General features: G+C 46.0%; 1 protein-coding gene across 1 annotated transcript; it reads left to right on the top strand.

The window, feature by feature from the left end:
- Positions 1–2,981: 2,981 nt before the first annotated feature.
- Positions 2,982–25,318, top strand: LOC124125911 (placenta-specific gene 8 protein-like). The gene is made up of 5 exons (XM_046489304.2): positions 2,982–3,074; positions 18,546–18,729; positions 19,438–19,573; positions 20,896–21,035; positions 22,923–25,318. Exons 2-5 carry the CDS (start codon positions 18,547–18,549, stop codon positions 23,028–23,030), a joined length of 567 nt encoding a protein of 188 aa, XP_046345260.1. The 5' UTR covers positions 2,982–3,074; position 18,546; the 3' UTR covers positions 23,031–25,318.
- The last annotated feature ends 2,356 nt before the right edge of the window (positions 25,319–27,674 follow it).

Genomic DNA, 27,674 nt, shown 5'->3' with positions numbered 1-27,674 from the left:
ACCACCAAGCGGTGTTACTTTTAGCATACAACTAAAAACAATAAATGAGATGCATATGGCACACTAACTTCATGTAAACTTGCAATAGTTTCTGTAGAGAACCTTACAAGATATGATCTTTAAAACAAAATTTCGTTGAAAAAAATGATCAAAATCAAAATTCAATACGGCCGTAACTAAACATGAATTCCAAAATCGTCTATTTAAGTTTGATGTGTTATGCATGGAGACGATTATCAGAAAGTTTGAAAGCATTTCATGCAGTGGACTCGGAGTTGTTTGCGTTTAAAGACAGGTACCCAAAAAACACTGTGGAAACCTTGAATCCAAAATGGCTGCCAAACCACGTGACCAATGACCAAAGTCGAAGAACAAAAAATGAGGTACATATAGCACACTAACTTCATGTAAAACTATCAATAGTTTCTGTGGAGAACTTTACAAGATATGATATTTATAGTAAAATTTCGATGACAAAAAATGATCAAAATCAAAATCCAATCTGGCCGCAACTATAAAAGATATCCAAAATCGGCTATTAACGTTTAATGTGTTATGTGTGGAGACCATTCTCAGAAAGTTTGAAAGCATTTCATGCAGTGGACTCAAAGTTGTTCGCATTTGAAGACAGGTACCCAAAAAACACTGTGAAAACCTTGAATCCAATATGGCTGCCAAACCACGTGACCAATGACCAAAGTCAAAGAACAAAAAATGTCAAGCAGCTCAAGCAGCAGATGCATGCAAGGTTTCAAAGTAATCGGATAAGCGGTTGCGGAGCAATAGGGTGGAATACATCTTCAAAATATTGTGTTCTTTTAGTTATCTGCCCTTGGCCTTTGGGCCTACAGCCTTGGGTTTTTGGCGGGCACTAGTACCCACCGGTCCACATACACACACACAACTTGAACAAAATCGAGCCAGTGGTTATTTTTCTAGCTCTGGTACAAAAATTGGCGGAATAATAATAATATTAAATCAAACGCTAACACTGGGACTCTTCAGCCTTTCGGCTTGGTGACTCTTTAACAGGCTGTAACTTCTTTGTCAGTTGGGCTCCAGTCAAACGGATTATGTCTGCGTTCGATCAGGCCCCGGGTTCCTGTCGCATTGCTGAGATAAAGTGCTAAACCTGTTTCCCACCTCGTTCATATATACGAACCCTCAAAGGGTTTACCTGTACCAACGCCGTCAAATGTAAAGAACCTCTTGTGAGACATCACCACTACTAAATTGACATGTGCCTGGGTGCCCCAGGATGTTTTAACCAATTTCCAACTTCGACCATGTTCGAATCCTCAAATGGTTTGCTTGTACCAACGCAATCAAATGTAATGAACCGCTGGTGAGACATCACCACATGTGTCCCAGTGTGTTCTTAACCCACGTTTGACTTCGACCATGTTCGAATCCCCAAATGGTTTGGTTGTACCAACGCCTTTAAATGTAATAAACCGCTTGTGAGACATCATGACATGTGTCCCAGTGTGTTCTTAACCCATGTTTGACTTCGACCATGTTCGAGTCCCGAAATGGTTTGCTTGTACCAATGCCGTTAAATGTAATAAACCGCTTGTGAGACATCATGACATGTGTCCCAGTGTATTCTTAACCAATGTTTGACTTCGACCATGTTCGAATCCGCACATGGTTTGCTTGTACCAACTCCATCAAAAGATAGTCCATGTTTGCAGGACATTGCCGCTACCAAATTGGCGTGTGCCACAGTTTTCCAGAGTGGACTAAATGCCGACCTCCATATTCTAATCTGCAAATGGTTTGCAAATGGTGTGCTTTTAACAACGCTGTTAAAAATAAGGTACCGTAGCAATTGACAATTGAGAAATGAAGAATCAAGTCAGCAAGTCTGATCACCCAATCCCATCAGTCGCCTCCTGTGACAAGCATAGTTGCCTCTTGAGACAAGCATCGGTTGAAAAAGGCCAATTCTAACTCTGGTCGTCAAGGGTAGTACACATAATATTGAACAAGGCTGTGGAGAACGCTAGGGTATCTGCAAAGCCAGTGAATGGGGGTTTATAGTAGATTTATGAGGCGCTTCCTTCAGTATTTGTACTTGGGTGAAAAAAATTCTCAAAATCAAAATCAAATATGGCCGCAACTACAAAAGATATAAAAAAACGGCTATGCTAATTTGTTGTGTTCTGTATGGAGACAATTTTCAGAAAGTTTGAAATCATTTCATGCAGGGGATTCAGAGAAGATAGTATTTGAAGACAGGTGCCCAAAAAACCCTGTCAAAACCTTGAATCCAATATGGCTGCCAAACCACGTGACCAATGACCAAAGTCAAAGAACAAAAATTATCAAGCAACTGCAGCAGTAGATACATGCAAGGTTTGAAAGTAAACGGGCAAACGGTTGTAGAGCAACAGGGCAAAATATATCGTCAAAAAATACTTGTTTTTCAGTTATCTGCCCTTGGCCTTTGGGCCTACGGCCTTGGCTTTCTGGCGGGCACTAGTACCCAACGGTCTACAAACACACAAAAAATTTGAACAAAGTCGAGCTAGTGGTTATTTTGCTAGGGCAGGTACAAAAATCGGCGGAATAATAAATAATAATAATAAATAATAATAATAATAATAAATCGAACGATTACAATAGGGCTCTACAGCCTTTCGGCTTGGAGCCCTAATAATAATAATAATAATAATAATTACAACAACAACAGTAAGAGGAAAATTTTGAGTTCAGAGCTGAACGCTCGCAACAAAGTTAAAGCCACAAATACTTATACTGTACTCGTCCTTTCGTATTTTTTTGGTGTTGTTGATTGGACGAAACAAGAAATTCTGGGTACCCTCACACGAAGAATCATGTCAGACAATAGATCCCATCACCTTCGCTCTTCCCTCAATCGTTTGTATTTACCAATCATAATAGGAGGGCGTTTTTTAACATGGAGGGTCTTCGTGATAGACTTGTATTGTGCACTTTTGCGCACAACTATTTGTCTGATGATCCTCGAGGGACGGTTTCGCCTTCACCCATAGCAACATCGTAAACAACCTGAACCCCCGTTACACAGACAGCCGCTCTCACCACTGCAGGTAACGTTTTCAATAACTCGTCATTTTAATTTATTCGAGATCTATTAAGACATCCTTCTCGGTTATAATTAACCTCAGTTCTTCAAATATATGTGTCTCCGTGATTATCGATTTCTGTTTTAAATTTCACAATGCTGTGATTCGGCGGTGGTTGGGTTGATGACTTTCTTCAGGTGTAGTTAATTACATTAAGTAATACGTTACCACTGTTATACCGAGGCTGTTGTCTCCCACAACTGCTGCTATAGCGAAATCTACCACAGAGATCTCAATTACCTCATGCAGCACGTGCGTAGCCACCAAGCTGCCATGTGACCCCCTTCACTCTTGTCTCTTCGCTTGCTCTAGTAAGACGTACAATAAACTGCTCAAGCGTTCCTGTTTCTCCGACTATTCGGTGATATTTATTACTGTTTATTCTCTCTAATAAACTGTGCTTTTACGGGGCGTTTGCTGTAACTACGCTTGGAAATATTTTCCCGCCAAAAGGAAATATTCCCCCCCCCCCCTTTTTTCTATATACTTGCGGGGTGTCTCGTATGCACGTTGCGTCTTACGTTCCCCTGTTCTAGTATATCTTGGGTTTTTTACATCACTTATACCTCTAAATGTTATATGTGTATGTTCTATATTCGCATTGCTCGTTTATTTTCTGGTGAAAATACTCGTTTGTGACTATTTGTGGTGCGTGTGTTGTAACAATGTTTTGCTCTTTGTTCATAGTACAAACAAAATGTCTGACATGGATGTTTCGCCGTCCTCCACCCCCTCTACCCCCGCAACCAGGAGCTGCGGGGTGTGCCGCAAGCGAGCGCTACCGGCTGTATGTGCAGTCCGTTTCCACCCCTGTGGTGGCCGGCTCGTCCGGTCGGGGTCCCCTTGCGGGTACCACCACCACGGCTGCGGCGGATCCCTTGGCGGCCCGTGGGCTGTCCGGGGATTCCGTCGCTGCATTACTTGCATAACTTGTGGACTCCAAGCTGGCGGCCTTATCTCAGGATAGGCCGCTGGCTGTTCCGTCCCCGGCCAGTTCGGTGGCCGCGGGGTCCACCGGTACGGCGGCAGCTCCCGTGGTCACCGGTCCTTCCCCAGAACCGTTGCTCCCGCTATCGGTTAAGGACCGCGTGGCCATGGTTTATGACCTCTTTGAGGACATGCCACTCTGTGGGTTCCTCCGAGGTATACGATGAGTCTTCCGACACGGCTTTCCCCGCATCAACCTTGCTGCGCGGTATCAAGGCTTCCTTGGAGAACGCCTTCGCGGCGGCCTCCGGTCGGGGTCTCCCGTTGCCTCCGACGTCGTGGAGAAAGGGTTTATTCCCGGTACATGACCTTGCCTTTCCCGAGGCTGGTCCTACCGCGGTGGCCCATGTTGAGCGGTTGGGTGTCCGTGCCCCAGCAGCTGCTACGGTAACGCAAGCTACCTTGCACCAGCTGGACGCCCTCGCTCGGCACTCCATGCTTGCCATGTCTCCCGGAGACACTTACTTGGCTGCAGCGGCCAGTCTGGTCGAAGGTTCTCCCACAGACCGTGACCAGCGCATTTACAACTGCCTGCTCAGTTTAAATGCTTCCCTGGAGTACGTTGCCGAGGACTCTCGGCACACACTTGCTCTGCGTCCCTGCATAGGCGCCGGTAGGTCTAAGGGGTCGGGTTCTTCTTCCTCTGGGAAGAAGCCCCGCCCTGAGGGCTCCGGTATGGGCAATCAGCTGCCCTTTCGCGGGAAGACGGGGAACTGGGGGAAGCCCAAGTCGTCTAAGGATGGCAAGGGCCCCTCCAGGTGACTCTCATTGGAGGGGTTCGTATGCCGACAGCGCCAACTTCGGTTGGCCCTTAGGCGAACCCGAGTCACTTGGCCCTGGACAGTTGCGCCTGCCGCAGCCTGTCAGGGCCCCCTCTCCTTCCCCAGTGGGAGCCAGACTCCAGACTTACTGGAACAATTGGGAACAAGTGTTCGACCACCCGTGGGTGGTCAACACGATTCGGTACGGCTATCGGCTAGATCTCAAAGCGAATCCGCCACTCACCGTTGCCCCGTTGGCAGGTTTCGATTCGGAAACCGATCTTCCCATCCTCGCCGATGCCATCGGCAGGTTGGTGGAGAAGGGGCAGTTCGGGAGTTAGCTTTACCAGGAATAACACCGGGGTTTTACTGCAGGATATTTCTCGTTCCCAAGAAGGACAGTGCCGAACTCAGAATGATTCACAACTTGAAATCGTTCAACGAGTTCTACCTGCGCAAGCCGCCCAAGTTCAGAATGTTGAGCTTGGCGGACCTGTAAGCACTGATCATGCCGGCCGACTGGCTCGCTTCGATCGACCTGAAGGATGCTTATCTGCATGTTCCGATTCACCCGGATCATCACAAGTATCTCAGGTTTGTCTTTCAAGGCAGGCACTACGAATGGGTTGTACTCCCATTCGGTCTTTCATCCGCTCCCTGGCTGTTCACCCGGTTAACCACCCCCCATTGTGAGGGGGGGTGTCCGGTACTTCGCGTGCCTGGACGACTCGCTAGTAGCAAATCGAATGACGGACACCCTGTCACGCCAACTCGTTTTCGCACGTCGGCTCTTGGAGCAATTGGGGTGGATTATCAATCTCCCCAAGAGCGAGTTAACCCCTTCTCAGAACTTGCAGTTCATCGAAGGCCGGTTCAACACGGTGTTCTATCGCCTCTTTGTCCCCCCAGACCGGTGGCACAAGATTCAGGCGATGATTGCCAAAGTCTTAGCGGTGCAACAGATTGTTCACTTTTGGGAACAGCTGTTAGGGCTACTTGTATCAGCCCAGGTCTGCACCGAATGGGGTCGTCTCCAACTCCGCCCGCTGCAACGGTTTTTAATCCAGTTGTTAGCAACAGAGGTGAACAGTGCGACCGTCGCCCTCCCGGATCGGCTCCGACCGCATCTGGAGTGGTGGACGGTCCCTTACAATGTCTTATCAGGAGTCTCTATGCGGCCCTACCGGGCCACGTTGACCCTGTATACAGACGCCTCTCTAGTGGGCTGGGGCGCCCATCTAGAGGGGGAGGTGAGCTCGGGGCTGTGGTGCGTAGACGAACTAGGTCTTCACATCAATTGTCTCGAGTTCAAGGCAGTGATCAACGCAGTCAATCACTGGAAGCATCGTCTCGTCGACGCCCGGCTCATGCTGGCGACCGACAACACGACGGTAGTGTCCTATGTGAACAAACTGGGGGGAACCCACAGTCACTCGCTACTCGATCTCACGTTCGAGTTTTACGCTCTGGTGGACAGTGTCCCGTGCCAGATACGCGCCAGTCACATCCCAGGTGTGCGGAACGTACTGGCCGACGCTCTATCGAGGCCTCAGGATCCGAGCCCCACAGAGTGGATGCTGAACCCAGTAGTGTTTCAGTGGCTGTGCGAACGTTTGGGTCGTCCGATGGTCGACCTGTTCGCAACGCGGTTCAACAATCAACTCCCGTTGTTTGTATCACCAGTCCCGGACCCGAGGGCCATCGATCACGATGCTCTCGCGTTAGACTGGACGGGCTTGGACGCTTATGCTTACCCGCCGACAGCGTTGATACCACACATTCTAAGCCGGCTCTGAGGAGTTCGCTGTCGAATGTTACTGATCGCGCCCATGTGGTCGAACAGATCGTGGTACCCCGACTTGCTGACCCAGGTCACGCAGTCGCCACTTCCACTGCCTGTGAGACCGGGTCTCTTGATCCACCCTCACACCCGTCAGCTTCATCCAAACGCAGGGCAGTTCAATCTGCACGCGTGGATGTTGTCACCGAGCGTCTGAGGGGTAAAGGTTTTTCTCGCCGGGCGTCTCGGACATACGTTAGTATGCATCGTGATTCTACCCAGAAGGTGTATGATGCACGTTGGGTTATTTTCACGAAGTGGTGTTGTAAACATCACATTCATTCGCAAGATAAGGTATCTGTGCAGGATATTGCTCACTTGCGAGAGACCCGGAAACTCTCCGGGGGTTCCATTGCCAACTATGTCTCGTCCGTTGCTACGGTACGGGACGTTGCTATGGTTGCCAGTCTCTCCAAAGAGCCGGTGATACGGGGTATTATCAAGGGTTTCAAACAGCACGATCTTAAGAAGGGCCGCCTTCGGGCACCGGCCTGGGATCTTTCCCTAGTGTTGCAATCACTTACGGAAGCTCCGTATGAACCCTTGCATAGTGCTTCGTTCCGGCATGTGACTTGGAAAACAGCATTTCTCCTCTCCTTTGCCACGGCGGCACGTGTATCCGAAATTCATGCACTCGATGTCGCCAAGGTACGATTCGATAGGGGTGACGAAGGAGCGGTCCGCCTGGGCCTGCTCATGGGCTTCCTCGCCAAGAATCAGAGAATCGGGCAAACGGAGAGAGAATTCACTGTAAGATCACTCAAAGAAATCTTACATCCTGCTGATACTGAGGACAGAGCGCTGTGTCCGGTTAGGGCCCTTAAGTATTATCTTAAGGCTTCGAATGAACGTAGACAAGGGCGTGACCGTCTGTTCATATCGTGTAACCCTAATCGCACGGTTGACATAACTCGCAACTCGATTGCGTTGTGGCTTCGTTCTGTCATCAATCTGGCGTACCGGTCTCGGGGGTTACCGGTAGCGGGGTCAAACCCGCACGAGATCAGGGCGCTAGCGGCAACATTTGCCCTACACTCGAATATCTCTGTTCGCAGAATATTCCGAGGTTGTTACTGGCGTTCTGACTCGGTTTTTGCCAATCATTACCTCAAACAGGTCGCTGATGCCGTCGTGGAGAGTGTGCACCGTCTTGGCCCGCGGATCGCGGCGCAAGCGGGCACCAAAGGGCTGTGCCCAGCGCAATTCCGAATTCCTCAGGCGTCAGACCTTGCACGGTGGTCAATCTGGGTCGACTCCAATGTTCCCACTGCCGTGGGTACAGGAGTTGGGGTCCCGCAAACCAGCGCACTTACACCACAGATGAGGGCGGCTTTTTGTGTGCTTTGTCCTTATTTGTATTTTGACAATTATGTATTTAATTGTCTGTCGTGTATCCCAACCTTGTGATGCATGCTTACAAATACTGGAATTAGGTCACGCGCCTAATGCATACTTTAAGTAGGCTTGCTCTGGGATATACGGTCTGAATGAAATTAATTTCCCTCTTTTCGACTGTTTAACCTGATCTAAGATTAAGCTCACGCGGATACAGTGTTCTCATCCGCTGCGGCGATGAAAAACCTATCCAGTGGGGCCGTTTGGAGTCACCAATCGTTTTGGCAATGACGATTGATCCTTACGGTATGCGCTTGACAGTGCTTTGGTATTCCTATAGGGTAACGCCTAGCTAGGTGCATGCGCATCGAGTGCTTCCGCCTTGGTGTTTACTTCCGCTGGTCGGAAGGAACGCTAGCAGTCAGGATTCGGGTTGTAGGTGCTCCCCACCGCCTACTGTGGTAGTCAGCCTCGGTATAACAGTGGTAACTATTACTTAATGTAATTTGTAGAATTTTCCTATTCGGAATATTCTATAAGTAATACGTTACCACTGGGCTGCTGCCCGCCCGTCCGTCCCCCGAGCACTTGCTCTCGCAAGAGACAAGAGTGAAGGGTGTCACATGGCAGCTTGGTGGCTATGCACGTGCTGCATGAGGTAATTGAGATCTCTGTGGTAGATTTCGCTATAGCAGCAGTTGTGGGAGACAACAGCCTCGGTATAACAGTGGTAACGTATTACTTATAGAATATTCCGAATAGAAAAAATTCTACAAATTTCTACATGCATGATTATTTATATGGCATATATTCTCATCTACATATGCAGATTGGTGTCCCTTAGTCATGCCAGGATCCGCTGATCGTTTTCGTGAAATAACTGAAATACCCGTGTAGGTCACGTTAAACCTAACTCACTCTATTAAATATCGCTTGTTAACACCTTTAAAAAGCTAATACTACCACAGCTACTACATTTTCTTCTAACGGATAAACTTATTCCTTTATAACGGTTTGGCAGACCACTTTTTTCGGGCTAAACGTTGCATAAAACGATCCTTATTCACTTTTTACTGTGAAAACTAGTTTATCCAGACCCCGATAATATGAAAACCCATCCTTACGGACGGTCTTGTTGCTAGGGATGTCTGTTTGTGTACATATCCAAACGAACAAACCTATGACCCCCAACACGGAAGTTTGATAACCCGATTCAGTTGCAGACGAATTCTGCGGTAAAATTATAAAAAATCTGATGTCAAATTACCTAACTACTACAGCTAAAAGAACCAAACCTCCAAAATAGTCCTTGGCTGCATATCCAACGTGAACATATGGTCGTCACACAACCGCTGGTCTTGATGTAATGTGAGATGAGAGAGACATGCCTTTGTCCCCTTATATAGTCTAAATATATTCGATTAGGTTCTATATAGTGCTGGATTAGTGCTGGATTCTTGTGGTAAAAGGCGGCTATGTTTGTCGTAAGAGGCGACTAATATAACGGGATCGGTGGTCAGGCTCGCTGACTTGGTTGATGCACGTCATCGTATCCCAATTGCGTGGATCGATGCTCATTATGTCAATCGGTGGATTGTCTGGTCCAGACTCGATTATTTACAGACCGCCGTCATATAGATGGACTATTGTTGAGTGCGTCGTTAAACAACAAACAAACAAACAAACAAACATCCCTTCCTGTTGTAGGGGCATAGGTGACCATGTTGTCTAAGGGGCTGCACTTCGATGTCCAGAGTTACGTCCCTCAGGCATACCGGATCATACGTTCGGATACACTTGCTGATACACTGGCACTGCGGTGCATCTCAAAATTCACAGTTTTTGTGGCAAAAGGGGCCAAGAAATGTTGTTGGTATCTGCTATAAGTTTCACAATGCCGTGATTAACGATTACGTTGATGACGTTTTTAAGCTGTATTGTGCTTGCATGATTAAAGATACTAGCCACATAAAGAAACTGTGCACGGAGAAAATATAGATATAAGGGCACACCGTCCACATATGAAATATAGGTTTGAACACAGCAATTATTGGAAACATTCAAACGCTCATGCACGTGTCATGCGATATGACGTCATTGATGGGGGCCTATGGACGTGCAATGTGTTACTGCACGTGCATCCTGTGCAGCTGTACACAGCATGTGCAACTCAAAATTCGCTGTCACTTTGGAAAGCATGATCTGTGATCATTCAAAAATTCAAAACTTCTCAGGCGCTGACAAAAGCATATCACAAGCAAATCATGCCAAGATTGACAGCTGCACAGCGTCATGAAGCCATTGGAATGATCCGAGCGGGAATGAGGCAACAACAGGTGGCAACACATTTCCAATGCCATCGTAACACGATATCGGCATTGGTGAGGCGTTATCAGAACACAAATGACGTTGCCGACCACCTACGTTCAGGACGTCCCCGAGTAACGACGCCAAGACAGGACAGATGGATTCGAGTTACACATCTCCGACACAGGTTCCAAACGGCAGTAACGACGTCCCAGACAATTCCTGGACTGCGCCGTATCCATCCCAACACTGTCCGGAATCGTTTACGTCAGTACGGGATTCGACCACGACGCCCTGCCATACGTCCCATCCTGACACACCGTCATCGCGTCAACCGTCTAAGATGGTGTCGAAATCATGTTCGCCAACCTCGAATATTGTGGAGAAATGTTGTCTTTACAGATGAATCGAGGTTAAACATTTCCCACAGTGACGGGCGCCAACGTGTCTACCGGCGTTTGGGAGAACGTTATGCACGCAACTGTATTGTGGAGAGGAATCGTTTGGAGGTGGCTCTGTGATGATTTGGGGTGGGATAACAGCTCGGCACCGAACCCCTTTGGTGGTTGTTCAGGGCAATATCACCTGAGTAGTATAGTCTCAGTCCGCAGGAACCCTTTTTGGTTGAGGGAAAATAGGGAAGGTGATTGGCTGTTCCAAGTCACGTGATCAGATAGGATGACTCATGGATCAACGGCGCGTCGGGAAAGGGGGGAATGAAAGGTGTGTGTTTTTAATGCAGGAAACCCTTTATATGAAAACAAAAGCAAAGGGTTATGAATAGAGCTATGTGTATAGCGTGCTGCCCTGAAGTGCCCTGATGGCACAGTTTTACTTCAGAACGTGCTATTTTGAAAATAGATAGAAAACTGATAAGTACATGTACCAGTGTGACGGCACGAAGCTAGGTATGTTGGGAAAGTGATGGAAGCAATCTATAGGACATTTTCATGTTTACAATACTCACCCTTAATTCGAAGAGAGAACAGAGTTTATCATGGAAAATTGTTTGACGAGGAAAATGTTTTATTGGAAATATATGTCGAAGCAGGTTTATTCATAGCTAATGTATAGCAGAGAGACTAAGCGACCGACCGCCCATAACAATGTCAACATACCCCGGCCTTACAATTAATGTCAACATACCAGCCTCGCCTGAAGCTTCACATTCATAAATGGTGTGACCAGTGTCCCGTATTTATGATATGTTAGGGAAGATTTGTTGTACATTTGTTATTTTAAAAGGGAGTTATTTCAGAGAGGATATATAGAGGTTATCAGGCGAGTGTGTTTAGGGATGGTAAATATCCTGCATTAGGAATAAACATTGTATTTAGCGAGCCTTACAAAGGTCAGCTGAGGCAGCTGCTCACCGAGGTCCTGATATAATGGCTGCCATTGAGTATAACACCAAACGATGCGGGTAGGTTGGGGTTGGATCAGGCCATGCCGGAGTACATGAGAGGTAAACACAGACTTTCCACAACCACTGTGTCCCACAAAGAGCGCATTTGAGGGAATCAGGAACTTGAATTGTTCTCGAAGATCAGATATACATGGTAAATGAGGCAGCCACGAGTGGACTTGCGATGGCGGCGGCGGCGGCGGCGGCGGATGTGCTTGTAACGGCGGGTTGGCTTGACGCAGCGGCGGCGGTGGGTGGACTTGCGGCGGCGTTAGCGGGTGGGCTTGTAGTTGCGGGTGGATTTGCGGCGGCGGCGGCGGCGGTAGCGGATGGGCTTGCGGAGGCGGCGTTAGCGGGTGGGCTTGTAATGGCGAGTGGACTTGCGGCGGCGGGTGGGCTAGTAACGGCGGCGGTATGCTATGTTTATTTCTCCTGTGTCGTAACATGACATCTCTCCTTGAAAACATTTTTTCACAGTCCGGACAGGTGGCACCCCCATGGTGATCCAATACGGTGTGCGATTAGAGGGTATGAAGCTTTCTTTTATACCCTTGACTCTGTTGACGCTTCAGCGTCGACTTCTTGGCTGCTTGTGGTTTCTTTCTCTGTTGTGATTTTCTCAACGTAGTCTTCCTAAATATATCTCTAGGGTCAAGTCTAATCTCTGATGCTTTCTTCATGTTGATCACGTCCAATCCGTTTGCTGGCGAGAGTAAAACTGTTTGTCGGGCTACACTACTGTAGAGTTTATACTGTCTTACACGTGCTGGGAATCTTGGAAGACACTCTTTTCTTCACAGCACACTTGTGAGTATGTTAAAAAAGCGATCATATTAGTATATAGTCCTCGTCATACTACACCCGTGAAGGTCCGGGTTATAGAATCGACCTTCAGTAACCCATGCTTATCGGCGACTGACGGGGATCGGTTGGTCAGTCTCGCCGACTCGGATGACACGTGCCATCGGTTCCTAGTTGCACGCTCTAGCGAGCGCGGGCTATTTGAAACGACGAGGCCACTTGAGTTGTCAAGCGCGCTCAATTCAAACTGGGCTGATGGGTACTTCAGGGCAGCACGCTATACACATAGCTCTATTCATAACCCTTTGCTTTTGTTTTCATATAAAGGGTTTCCTGCATTAAAAACACACACCTTTCATTGCCCCCTTTCCCGACGCGCCGTTGATCCATGAGTCATCCTATCTGATCACGTGACTTGGATCAGCCAATCACCTTCCCTATTTTCCCTAAACCTCCCTCAACCAAAAAGGGTTCCTGCGGACTGAGACTATACTACTCACCTGTGTTGGCTACAGAGATCAGATTCTGAGGCCTGTGGTCATTCCCCTCCTGCAATGTCATGGCCCGGGATTGACATTTCAACAGGACAACGCTCGTCCTCACACGGCTAGGGTCGCAATGGATTTCCTTCACCATAACAATGTAATGTTACTGCCATGGCCTGCAAATTCTCCAGATCTCTCCCCAATAGAGCATGTGTGGGATGAAATGGAGCGCCGTCTGCGTCGTCTTCCAAATCCTCCAGATAACGTCCGTGACTTGGCACAGGATTTGAGGAGGATATGGCAGGTCATTCCCCAGGCCTTCCATGCCCATTTGGTGGACTCCATGCGTCGCCGATGCACTGCTGTGATTCACGCACAGGGTGGTCATACCCGTTATTGACTTTGTGACTTTGTCGTTTGACCCCCTACTCCATTTTGATCTTCTGACGTCATCGTAACAGATGTTGTTCAGGTCCCGTTGACATTTTCTTATGGTCCGATCATTCAGCTGCTACAGCGTCTGCATATATATATATATATATATATATATATATATATATATATATATTAGTTTATTATACATTAATATAACACATATTTCATATATAACTCGTCTCTCATAATTCCATTTAGGAATGGCTCAAATTTTATTGACATTTTTACTGTATACTCAAAGTATTTTTATTGAGGTGAGAGTAAACAATCGATCTGTCTGTCTGTCTGTCTGTCTGTCTGTCTGGAATATTTCTAAGCATGGTTAATACAGCCTATCACTTATGTTAAATCAACCTTACACGTTACAACACATTATAAGGAATAATCACTTTATCTTTAGCTCAGGTCAGGGTAGAATATTTAACAACAAGCCCATACGGGCGGTGTATGAATTCCTAGAACTCCTGTGAAGAACTTATTGACTCCTGTTTCTAGGAACATAAAAAAAACAGAAGTCTATTCAAAGCTGCATGTAAAGTCAACGAATCCAGGGCTAGGTGCGCGCCACTATTCAATCACACTGAATAGATGTACGTTAGGAAGTTTAAGTGGTCGGTTAGACAGACTACTTGCATGCCTTTCAGGCTGTGTACACAGAAGGTGGGTGGGGTGGGATGGGGAGGGGTGGGATTGGGGTAGTGGTGTTGATGGGTGGGGGTAGACTGGATCTGGTCCGTCATTGAAGTATAACCTTTACTTGTTTACACAAAGTCACCTACGTCTGTTTGATTGTAAATATGTTGGATGCCCCTCAATTCTGTACTTCATTTCACAAAGGTCACGTATTTAGAGACAATTTAGAGAATGGCCTACGATCGACGTATAAGAGGAATGATGGGTGGTTATTTGTCTGTGTCCTGAGTGAACTGATTGTGTAAGATGGCGGCAAGAAACGCCGGTAACCATGCCAGTCATGGGCTTACCATGCCAGCCGTGTGCTAATCATGCCAACAACCATGGGCTAACCATGCCAACTATGCGCTAACCATGCCAACCATGGGCTAACCATGCCAACCACGCGCTTACCATGCCAACCATCCGCTAACCATGGCAACCATGCGCTAACCATGCCAACCATGCGATTACCATGCCAACCATGCGCTAACCATGCCAACCATGCGCTAACCATGCCAACCATGCGCTAACCATGCCAACCGTGCGCTAACCATGCCAACCGTGCGCTAACCATGCCAACCGTGCACTAACCATGCCAACCGTGCGCTAACCATGCCAACCACGCGCTAACCATGCTAACCATGCCACCTATGCGCTAACCATGCCAACCATGCGCTAACCATGCCAACCGTGCGCTAACCATGCCAACTATGCGCTAACCATGCCAACCGTGCGCTAACCATGCCAACCACGCGCTAACCATGCCAACCATGCGCTAACCATGCCAACCGTGCGCTAACCACGCCAACCACGCGCTAACCATGCCAACCGTGCGCTTACCATGCCAACCACGCCCTAACCATGCCAACCATGCGCTAACCATGCCAACCATGGGCTAACCATGCCAACCGTGCGCTTACCATGCCAACCATGCCAACCGTGCGCTAACCATGCTAACCATGCGCTAACCATGCCAACCACGCGCTAACCATGCCAACCACGCGCTAACCATGCCAACCATGCGCAAACCATGCCCACCGTGCGCTTACCATGCAAACCACGGGCTTACCATGCTAACCATGCGCTAACCATACAAACCACGCCCTAACCATGCCAACCATGCGCTAACCATGCCAACCATGGGCTAACCATGCCAACCATGCGCGAACATTGCCAACCGTGCGCTAACCATGCCAACCATGCGCTAACCATGCCAACCGTGCGCTAACCATGCCAACCATGCTAACCATTCGCTAACCATGCCAACCGTGCACTAACCATGCTAACCATGCGCTAGCCATACCAACCACGAGCTAACCATGCCAACCATGCGTAAACCATGCCTACCATGGGCTAACCATGCCAACCATGCGCTAACCATGCCAACCGTGCACTAACCATGCCAACCATGCGCTAACCATGCCAACCGTGCGCTAACCATGCCAACCATGCTAACCATTCGCAAACCATGCCAACCGTGCGCTTACCATGCCAACCGTGCGCTAACCATGCTAACCATGCGCTAACCATGCCAACCGTGCGCTAACCATGCCAACTATGCGCTAACCATGCCAACCGTGCGCTAACCATGCCAACCACGCGCTAACCATGCCAACCATTCGCTAACCATGCCAACCGTGCGCTAACCATGCCAACCATGCTAACCATTCGCAAACCATGCCAACCATGCGCGAACCATGCCAACCGTGCGCTAACCATGCTAACCATGCTAACCATGCCAACCATCCGCTAACCATGCCAACCACGCGCTAACCATGCCAACCATGCGCTAACCATGCCAACCATGGGCTGACTATGCCAACCATTCGCTAACCATGCCAACCGTGCGCTAACCATGCCAACCATGCGCAAACCATGCCAACAGTGCGCTAACCATGCCAACCGTGCGCTAACCATGCTAACCATGCGCTAACCATGCCAACCGTGCGCTTACCATGCCAACCGTGCACTAACCATGCTAACCATGCGCTAGCCATACCAACCACGAGCTAACCATGCCAACCATGCGTTAACCATGCCAACCATGGGCTAACCATGCCAACCATGCGCTAACCATGCCAACCGTGCACTAACCATGCCAACCATGCGCTAACCATGCCAACCGTGCGCTAACCATGCCAACCATGCTAACCATTCGCAAACCATGCCAACCGTGCGCTTACCATGCCAACCGTTCGCTAACCATGCTAACCATGCGCTAACCATGCTAACCATGCCAACCATGCGCTAACCATGCCAACCACGCGCTAACCATGCCAACCATGCGCTAACCATGCCAACCATGGGCTTACCATGCCAACCATTCGCTAACCATGCCAACCGTGCGCTAACCATGCCAACCATGCGCTAACCATGCCAACCGTGCGCTAACCATGCCAACCGTGCGCTAACCATGCTAACCATGCCAACCATGCGCTAACCATGCCAACCGTGCGCTTACCATGCCAACCATGCGCTAACCATGCCAACCGTGCGCTAACCATGCCAACCGTGCGCTAACCATGCTAACCATGCCAACCACGCGCTAACCATGCCAACCATGCGCTGCGCTAACCATGCCAACCATGGGCTAACCATGCCAACCATGCGCTAACCATGTCAACCGTTCGCTAACTATACCAACCATGCGCTTACCATGTCAACCGTGCGCTAACCATGCCAACCGTGCTAACCATGCGCTAACCATCCCAACAGTGCCATAACCATGCTAACCATGCGCTAACCATCCCAACCATGGGCTAACCATGCCAACCATGCGCTAACCATGCCAGCCATGCGCTAACCATGCCAACCACGAGCCAACCATGCCAACCATGCGCTAACCATGCCAACCATGCCAACCGTGCGCTAACCATGCCAACCATGGGCTAACCATGCTAACCATGGGATAACCATGCCAACCGTGCGCTAACCATGCCAACCATGCTAACCATGCCAACCATGCGCTAACCATGCCAACCATGCTTACCATGCCAACCGTGCGCTAACCATGCTAACCATGCACTAACCATGCCAACCATGGGCTAACCATGCCAACCATGCGCTAACCATGCCAACCATGCGCGAACCATGCCAACCATGGGCTAACCATGCCAACCATGCGCTAACCATTCCAACCGAGCGCTAACCATGCCAACCGTGCGCTAACCATGCCAACCATGGGCTAACCATGCCAACCATGGGCTAACCATGCCAACCATGCGCTAACAATGCCAACCATGCGCTAACCATGCCAACCGTGCGCTAACCATACGCTAATTATGCCAACCATGCGCTAACCATGCCAACCGTGCGCTAACCATGCCAACCATGCGCTAACCATGCCAATCATTCAATAAATTTAAATTCAAATGTATATTTTCTATGCCATAGACTCAAATACATAAAGTGCATACTATAGTGCCCAGGATCATTTTACAACAAGATTCGCATGTGTCATTTAAGTACATATCGTACCATGCCTGAAATGTACCTTGACAGATTTTTAATCTTGATAATTTGTGGTTGCCATCAGGCGAGTAAACGGTTGGGTTGAAGGTCGAATTACACATGTCTCCTAAAGATGGACAGATGAAGGGGAAATGATACAGATCTTCGATACAGTTTGAAATATTACCAGTCGTTACATCCTTCATGGTTTTTTATTCTCCCTTTGAACTTCAGGTTCATGTCCAGTTTAATGTTATCAAATATACTGACCTGTTGATTACCATCCGCGGAGCTCGGAAAGACAACGTGGGCATTTATCTCGGCATCTAATACAAGAAATGATTAACTTTGTATCAATTTCAATTTCTTGTGTGTATTCGTACTACCAGCATACAAACGTGAAACTCAGTTTGACGCAGTGTCCCTTTCGCCAAGTATTACTTTTACGTCATTGGCAAATTCTGTATTTGCCTTGCATGTATATCCAGCTAACGCACTCAAATCACATTTGCAGACATGTGTCTCTTTATAGCTTTAAAAATAAACAATTTACAGAAAGTTTAGAAAATTATAAAGAAGTCATTGGCAAGTAAAATTCAAATATCAATCCGGAAAGTACAACTATTAAGTAAATAAAGAATTGACTTCCTTTCACCTCTTAGGAGTATCCGTGTTCACAGTATATTCTTTGTTCGTGGCTTTGTATGAGAAATATATATATTTCACCACAAAATTAATAATCTGATTTCTGTCAGTCATCAAGGTAAACCTGGAGCAGTCTCTGTTTCCAGCATGAATTTGAAAATGATATAAACAAGTTTGATTCTTTCGTCCCTAGTGTTCTCAACGTTAACTTTTGTTGAACTTATTTGTTTAAGGTTATTTGATATTATAATATGATAAAATGGAGACTGTTCCAGTCTAGTGACTCAGTCATGTTCTTTCCTTCTGCAGAATGACTGAGCCTGCCCCACCCACCATTGACAGAGCGCCTAAACCGGGCCCACCACCCTACGCGCCACACTCGGGCACCGTCAACCCTCAGGCCCCGACCCCCCAGGAGTACCAGGGACCAGGGGTAGTCCCATACCAACCCGATAACTACAACCCCCCTTACCAGCAGCCCGTCATGCAACAGGTGCGTCCACCATAGGTCCTCGAGTGAGTGAGTGAAGTGTGTTTAACGTGGTCAGCACTCGTCCAGATGTGACCGGCTTTCACATCATCGAGTCTTGTCAGCTGACTGATATGAGGGCGACGTCCGGGAAAGATGACAAGCGATCAGCGAAGTCAAAACACCCGAATATCATTACCATTTTACCGTAAAAGGCGACATGCTTGTCGTAAGAGGCGACTAACGGGATTGGGTGGTCAGGCTCGCTGACTTGGTTGATGCGTGTCATCGTGTCCCAGTTGCGTAGATCGAAGCTCATGGTATCAATCACTTGATTGTCTGGTCCAGACTCGATAATTTACAGACCGTCGTCATATAGCTGGAATATTGCTGAGTGCGGCAGGGGTTGCTGAAGACCTATCCTCTACCTGGATGTTTACGGGTTTTATATTGTGTAAATGTAGTTTTATGTATGTTTATTGTGTAAATGTGTCGTACTACGTATGTGTATTGTGTACATGTGTAGTTTTATGTATGTTTATTGTGTAAATGTGTCGCACTACGTATGTGTATTGTGTAAATGTATAGTTTTATGTATGTTTATTGTGTAAATGTGTCGTACTACGTATGTGTATTGTGTAAATATGTAGTACAACGTATTCATCACTTGTTTATTTCGCACTAGGTATTGCTGTGAATGTATTACATATGAGAACACGTGTATTCTTCCAGCCTATGCCCATGCAGACGATGCAGTCGCACAACACCACGGTGGTGGTGGCGGGGCTAGGAGGGGGCGGGCCAGTGTACGTTCCCCCCCGGGGATGGAGCACGGGGCTGTGTGGGTGCTTTGAAGACGTTATGGGATGTGAGTACCACGTGATTCTGTATACAAATGGCTCGTAACAGTATCCAAATTCAGCAAATGCAAATGGGATATGCACTGCCTGTCGGTGAAAGTGCTGGTATTCAAAGTTTGCCACTTTTCTGCATAACTCGAAACACGGAAGCACCTAAACGTGCCAAATAAAGTCAAGAAAGCGCCTTGTTTGAAACGCTAGCCCATATGTTGTCTCAACAAGACCCCATATGTTGTCTCAACAAGAGCCCATATGTTGATTCAACAAGAGCCCATATGTTGTCTCAACACGAGCCCGTATGTTGTCTCAACAAGAGTCCATATGTTGATTCAACAAGAGCACATATGTGGTTCAACAAGAGCCCATATGTGGTTTGAACAAGAGCCCATAGGGGTTTCAACAAGAGCCCGTATGTTGTCTCAACAAGAGCCCATATCTTGTCTCAACAAGAGCCCATATGTTGTTTCAACAAGAGCCCATATGTTTTCTCAACAAGAGCCCGTATGTTGTCTCAACAAGAGCCCATATGTTGTCTCAACAAGAGCCCATATGTGGTTTGAACAAGAGCCCATATGTTGTCTCAACAAGAGCCCATATGTTTTCTCAACAAGAGCCCATATGTTGTCTGAACAAGAGCCCATATGTTGTCTGAACAAGAGCCCATATGTTGATTCAACAAGAGCCCATATGTTGATTCAACAAGAGCCCATATGTGGTTTCAACAAGAGCCCATATGTGGTCTCAACAAGAGCCCATATGTTGTCTCAACAAGGGCCGATATGTTGTCTCAACAAGAGCCCATATGTGGTTTCAAGAAGAGCCGATATGTTGTCTCAACAAGAGCCCATATGTTGTCTCAACAAGAGCTTATAAGTGGTTTCAACAAGAGCCGATATGTTGTCTCAACAAGAGCCCATATGTTGTCTCAACAAGAGCCCATATGTTGTCTCAACAAGAGCTTATATGTGGTTTCAACAAGATCCCATATGTTGTTTCAACAAGAGCCCATATGTTGTCTCAACAAGAGCCCATATGTTGATTCAACAAGAGCCCATATGTTGTTTCAACAAGAGCTTATATGTGGTTTCAACAAGAGCCCATATGTTGTCTCAACAAGAGCCCAAATGTTGTTTCAACACGAGTCCATATTGGGTACGCGCACGAGATTAAAGTGAGTAGTTTAATTTACTTATCATCCACTGTTTCACTCGATGTTTGTTTGGGTCCTTATATTTAGAAGTAATTCCCACAATCTATTTGAAAATACATGTTATGGTTGTTGCAACACTTGCTGACCAATGAATGCATTTGTATTTTATTTCACCCCCAGGTCTGTGTGTGATGTTCTGTCAAGAGTGTTACGGGTGCCACCTGGCGTCGAAGGCTGGGGAAACGTGTTGTCTCCCCTGCTGTGTGCCGGGCTGGCTCATATCACTCCGCGCCCACATCAGAGGAAAGCACAACATCCAGGTCAGGCCATCGGATAGGGATGGGGTACCTGTGTGTGGTTGTCTGCATGTGTATGTGTGTAGGTGCGTGAGGTGGAATGTACGTGTGTTGGTATGTGCGTGAGTTTGTATGTGGGCGTGGGGTAGGTGCGTGAGTGTGTACGTGCGACAGTTGCTATGTATGCAAGTTGATATGTGTATGTGAGCATGTTCCTGAGGTGGTATGCTCGTGAATGGACATGTGCGTGAGTTGGTATGCGCGTGCGGTGTATGTGCATGGGTTTGTATGTGCGTGAGTGTGTATGTTCGTGAATTGACATATACATTTAGTTGGTATGTGCTTGCGTTGGTTATGCGCATGAGTGGGTATGCATGGGGTGTGGTTGCGCGTTATTGTGTATGTGAATGGGTTTGTATGTGCGTGAAGTGGTAAACACGTGAGTGTATTTGTGCGTATGTATGTATGTGCGCGAGGGGGTATGTGTGTGGGTGTACATCAATGTGTGAGTGCGCGTGAGCGTAAGGTGATATGTGTTAGGTGTGTGTATGTGCGTGGGTCTGTGTGTGTATATGTGCGTTAGTGTGTATGTGCGTGCGTGTGTATATGTATATGTGCGTTAGTGTGTATGTGCGTGCGTGTGAATGTGTATATGCGCGTAAGTGTGTCTGTGCGTGCCTGTGTATGTGCGTGCGTGTGTATGTGTATATGTGCGTGCGTGTGTATGTGTATATGTGCGTAAATGTGTATGTGCGTGCGTGTGTATGTGTATTTGTGCGTTAGTGTGTATGTGCGTGCGTGTGTATGTGTATATGTGCCTAAGTGTGTATGTACGTGCGTGTATGTGTATATGTGCGTTTGTGTGTATGTGCGTTAGTGTGTATGTGCGTGCATGTGTGTATGTGCGTTAGTGTGTATGTGCGTGCGTTTGTATGTGTACATGTGCGTTAGTGTGTATGTGCGTGCATGTGTGTATGTGCGTTAGTGTGTATGTGTATATGTGCGTTAGTGTGTATGTGCGTGCGTTTGTATGTGTGTATGTGCGTTAGTGTGTATGTACGTGCGTGTGTACGTGCGTGTGTACGTGTATATGTGCGTTACTGTGTATGTGCGTGCGTGTGTAAATGTGTGCGTTAGTGTGTATGTGCGTGCGTTTGTATGTATATATGTGCGTTAGTGTGTATGTGCGTGCGTGTGTATGTGTATATGTGCGTTAGTGTGTATGTGCGTGCGTGTCCATGCGCATGAGTTGCTGTCCGGGTTCATAGGTTACAAGGGACATTCTATTACACATCTTGAGTGTTTGATGTTTGAGGCATCTGGTGTTTGATGTTCGAGAACCCGGTATGTGATGTTTGAGACTCCCGGTGTTTGATCTTTGAGAAACCTGTGTTTGATATTTGAGACACGCGGTGTTTGATGTTTAAGACACCCGGTGTTTGATGCTTGAGACACACGTTGTTTGATGTTTGAGACGCCCAGTGTGATATTTGAGACACCCGGTGTTTGCTGTTTGAGACACGCGGGGTTTGAACTTTGGGGCACCCGGTGTTTGATGTTCGAGAACCCGGGTAGATGTTTGAGACACCCAATGTTTGATGTTTGAGACACCCGGTGTTTGGTTCTGAGACATCGGGTGTAATGTTTGAGACAGCCGATGTTTGGTGTTTGAGACAGCCGGTGTTTGGTGTTTGAGAAACCTGGTGTTTGGTGTCTGAGCACCGGAAGTGATGTTTGAGACACCGGGTGTGATGTTTGAGACGCTTGCTGTTTGCCGTTTGAAACTTCCGGTGTGTGATATCTGAGACACGCGGTGTTTGATGTTTGAGACACCCGATGTGTGCTGTTTGAGACACCCGGTGTTGGATGTTTGAGACGCCTGGTGTTAGATGTTTCCACACACTGTTCCAGGGCTCCATCTGCGACGACTGCTGCATGGTGGTCTGCTGTTACCAATGCACGATGTGCCAGCTGTCCCGGGAGATCAACAACATCAACAACGGCAGGGCAGCCAGATAGATAGATACACCATGGAGAGATAGCTAGATACACCATGGAGAGATAACTAGATACACCATGGATACACCATCCTGCGACTATAAGTTCTCATGACCGATATTGAGAATGAAATCATTTTTTCCGAAAAGGAAATTTCAGCTCGTTCCAAGCATTTGAAGGAACAGCAGATAAATAAATAATGTGGTATATCAACCTTCGTATTGGGTGTGCAAACATTAAATATTGGTTGTGTCAGCGATACATGTTGGATGTGTAAACGTTATTTTTTTAATCACATGCCATGGTCGACGTGAAGTGTGATCTACGTCATGTGTGGTCTACCTAATGTGTGGTCTACGTCATGTGTGATCTACGTAATGTGTGGTCTACGTGATGTACGGTCTAACGTCATGTGTGGTCTACGTCATGTGTGATCTACGTCATGTGTGATCTACGTCATGTGTGGTCTACTTAATGTGTGGTCTACGTAAGATTTCGTAACTTAACATTCCAGATCAAGTTAACTGAAAAACGAAACGAAAAACGAAATCGGCCTATATCCTCTTGATTTATCCTGTTGATATTATCAACTTCTCAAGATAACACGAGGAGGTGTTTCGCTGATATGGCCTAGTTGTGTACCTGCGCACAGTGTACCGTAATGCAGCGTTTAGTGTGTTAACATTTAATGTGTATTCTCACCTTTTCGTGAACACCTGGTATCATTCCTATCTGATAGTGATAGTGATTTATAACACATACTCATGATGTAGTCGGAATCGTACAATCGACTCTGCTTTATGCTGAGATTTCTATTGGATATGGAAAGGGTGATTTATTATCATAGTCGGAATAGAACAATGGACTCTGCTTTTTGCAGACATTTTTCGGATTAGGGAAAGGTTTTTGTTTGTTATATTGGAACAGTTTTTTAGCTTTTAACTCCTCCACCTTTGTTTGAGACTTATCTAATCTCATAGTTACATGTTATATGTCCAGGGATGTGTTTGTTCCCATGACTTCAGAACGTCAGTGATATGTGTTCCATTCCTCCACATTCAGAACTTTCTTAAAGAAAAGATAAGCCGCGGCTCTGGTGAAGTATTTCATTTCAAACCTGTATTGTAAAGTTCTGTCAGCATCAAGAATGTATTTGCAGACATCATGCAAATGAAATTTGTTCTTTCGATGAGGATCGGAATATCAAGGATGTTTCTTTAATCAGCACTTCAAAGTGAAATCCAGTGAAGTCGTTGCACAAACGGAATGTAGAATAAGTGTATTTGAGTCACCAATTTTAAAATCAATGTGTGCTTATGAAATTCATTTTGATGCCTATTAGGGGTGTTATAGTTGTTAAAGAGGTCAATACCCATTAAATTCTATGTCACAACCTCAAGTTTCAAATTAAACAATTGTATGTATAAGTATACAATACTGTTGACGTGAATATGGTAAATGTGGGATTTGAAGCAAAGGCTCTCTGAAGGTTACGGAAGCCTTTTATACGGAAGCTTTTTTGGGCCATTTTGTTCTGGAAATTTCAAAATGTCATGTTCAAGTTTCAAGATACATACTAAGTTGAAATTTCAAGATAATAAGTTAATATATTGAAATTTCAACTTAGCATTTTGAAAATTCAAGTTAGTATCTTGTAATTTCAGCTTACATGTATGTATCTTGAAATTTCAACTAAGTATCTTGAGATTTCACAAAAGAATATAAAAACAAATGGCCCTAAAAGGCTTCAGTAGAAGGTAGACTGGGCGGTTGTATTTGTAAGAAATAAGTACATGTACCTGCTTTTATTATGCACATAGCTTTCAAACATATTACTAGGACACTAATATGATTTAAATGGAATACTAACACACATGAAAACAGTTTTCCTTCTTGACCTTATTCATAAACATTTTTCAAAGGAAAAAGCGACATAAGTGTCATGTCTTCTATTGTAGTAAAACATATCCTGCTAAGAATAACATCATACTATATGGTTTTTTAAACTTATGTTTTTGTATGCACCAGCCTCAGAAACAAACTGTGCATTTACTGTACTGGGGGCTATCTCACTGTTTTAATGCATTTGGGGAAACGCATGGAAGATATCGAACCACATATATTGTGACAAGGTCACACTTCAGTAAGCGTTAAAACATAGAATGAGTTTCTACCCCAGTAAAATGTTTATCCAGCGTCCAGATAAGTTAATGTACCGTCAGGTGTGGTTAGGGAAATATCCCTTTACGTTTTTTCAATTGTCTTGCAAATGTATTACAACAGTTGGAATAATAAACAAAACAAATGTTTCTTCGTATTTTGTCCTATTTGTATGATCTTTGTAATGGGTGTATAATGATATAAGCTTTTTTACCACCGCCGGTTATGAATGGGAAAAACTGATTTGATTCGCTGACTATAAGGCGAACATCATGTGTTGGAATGGAAAGGATTATGTAACAGGCAGTACACTGAAAATATGTGACATGGAAGGGTATTATTTTGACCAGGTTTCACTCATAGGATTTTGGGAGACGATACATTTGACAGGTGGGTTCTACTCCATATTAAAAGGGGCACTTTGGAAGCCTGGTGCTTGAGGCATTCGGATGGGATTATGTCAGTCACCAATGGAATGACTCTTACTTCAGGTGGATTGGCTAGGTCTTGGTTAACAGTATACCATCAGTTTCATATAAAAGTGGTAAGATACAAGTGATATGCAGTTGTAATAGTAGTAATACTCATAATGTTCTTTGCTGCATATACTTATTTTAATCTACACGTTGTTACATACCGTTCACACGCGTTATGGGGGCGGTCGGGTAGTCTAGTGGTTAAAGCGTTCGCTCGTCACACCGAAGACCCGAGTTCGATTCCCGACATGGGTACAATGTGTGAAGCCCATTTCTGGTGTCCCCCGCCGTGATATTGCTGGAATTTTTCTAAAAGCGGCCTAAAATCATAGTAGAAATAATCATAATGCTCTTTGCTGCATATATGGTTTTAATCTGTAAAAAATACCAATTTCTTTAAATATCCTCCAAAGTATGCATGTTCACATGGCGATCTAAATCATGTAAGCATTACTGGCGCGTAGGATAAGGGAATTGTAAGTAATGACGCCTGAAGAGATGGGTTTTCAGGACTGATTTTGAATAAGCCATGGAGGGAGACTGCACGATGTCAACAGGGAGAGAACTCCAAAGTGAAGCTGCTGTAAAGATGCATGTTCTGTGACCCCAGGACGTAAGTCTTCTTTCAGGCACTGCCAGCAGGTGGTGATCCGTCGCCAGGAAGTTACAATATTTAGATGCTAGTGTGGTGTGAAAACTTCCGGTCCGGTATACCGCGGACGGTGAAAGTATGTAATCCACTATGTGGTACTTTCAAATAGCTGGTTAGGTTGTATATAAGGATACAAGTGCGGGTTTACGCAGATCTCTCACGCATTTTCATCACATCGGAATCAGCGTTCATGTGAGGATCGCTCATGATCCCCGATTCCTTGCCTAGCCCATCACGGAAGCTTGACCACTGTTGCCGCTGGGTGAATATATATTCTTTTCACTGACTTTTACTATCACCACTGTATTTTTGTATTTGATACTGACCACTGCTATCAAATTATGTATTGTCATTGAATATTGTACTCGCCCACTTTTGTGTACTGCCATTGTTATTGCTGTGCAGTAAGTTGTGTTGATTTGTTAACCTAGTTTTGTTAATTGTATACCATTTGATGATGGTAACAATAATATGACGTGAAGGTGTACGGCATTGCCTAAAAGTCGGGCCGGGCCGGGCCAAGACGGGCCAAATTGTTACTGGCTAATTACTTCATTATCGGCGATCATACCTACATATAATTGATGCAACATACACACATGACATTAATGAACAGTCTCCAAACAAAAAAGTACACCATAAATAAGTAATTCGGAGTAAATCTCTTGAAAACCAGAAAGTGGAGCAGTGTGTAAGCGTCGCTGATCTTGGTAACATGTAAAAGAGCAATCGTTAAACGAAGTAAGATTTGAAACGTATCAAATACTTCTAGCTATCGTGATACAAATTTCCATCTGTGAGCATAGTGTTTATATTTATAAGTAAATACCACTTTATAATGTCACTTTTCGTCGTATTTAAAGCAGACACGTTGGTTAAAGTTATACTCTCAACAGTCACACAGGTTTTCGGTCCGACTTGGCCCGGGCGGTCAAAATCAACTTTAAACTCACATATGTATCATCAAATGGATTCACATCTATGAACTAGTATAATATCTACCTAAATACCACTTTATAGTGTCTCAGATCACTGTACTTAAAGAAAACAAGGTGCTCAAAGTGAAGCATTTTTACTGTATTTTGTTTAGAAAATCTCTGTCAGAAGTGTTCGGTCCGACTTGGCCCGGGCTGTCAAAATCAACTTTAACCTCACAATTGTATCATCAAATGGATTCACATCTTTAGATTAGTATTATATCTGCCTATATACCACTTTATAGTGTCTCAGAACGCTGTACTTAAAGAAAACAATGGGCTCAAAGTGAAGCCCTTTTCCCTCTACATTCTCAACATAGTCTCTATCAGAAGTGTTTTGCTTGTGTTGGGTCCGACTTGGCCCGGGCGGTCAAAATCAACTTTAAACACACAGATGTAT

The sequence above is a fragment of the Haliotis rufescens genome, unplaced genomic scaffold (genome assembly GCF_023055435.1).
Source record: "Haliotis rufescens isolate VD_foot unplaced genomic scaffold, xgHalRufe1.0.p SCAF_5, whole genome shotgun sequence".
Lineage (NCBI taxonomy): Eukaryota > Metazoa > Mollusca > Gastropoda > Lepetellida > Haliotidae > Haliotis > Haliotis rufescens.
Note: the sequence above shows the minus strand (reverse complement) of the source record. Positions and strands in the feature narration are given on the sequence as shown.

Coding starts and splice junctions, on each gene's coding strand:
- LOC124125911 (XM_046489304.2), top strand. CDS start 18,547: ATGACTGAGCCTGCCCCACCCACCATTGACAGAGCGCCTAAACCGGGC. Junction 19,574..20,895: donor CTTTGAAGACGTTATGGGAT/GTGAGTACCACG, acceptor TTTCACCCCCAG/GTCTGTGTGTGATGTTCTGT. Junction 21,036..22,922: donor GAGGAAAGCACAACATCCAG/GTCAGGCCATCG, acceptor ACACTGTTCCAG/GGCTCCATCTGCGACGACTG.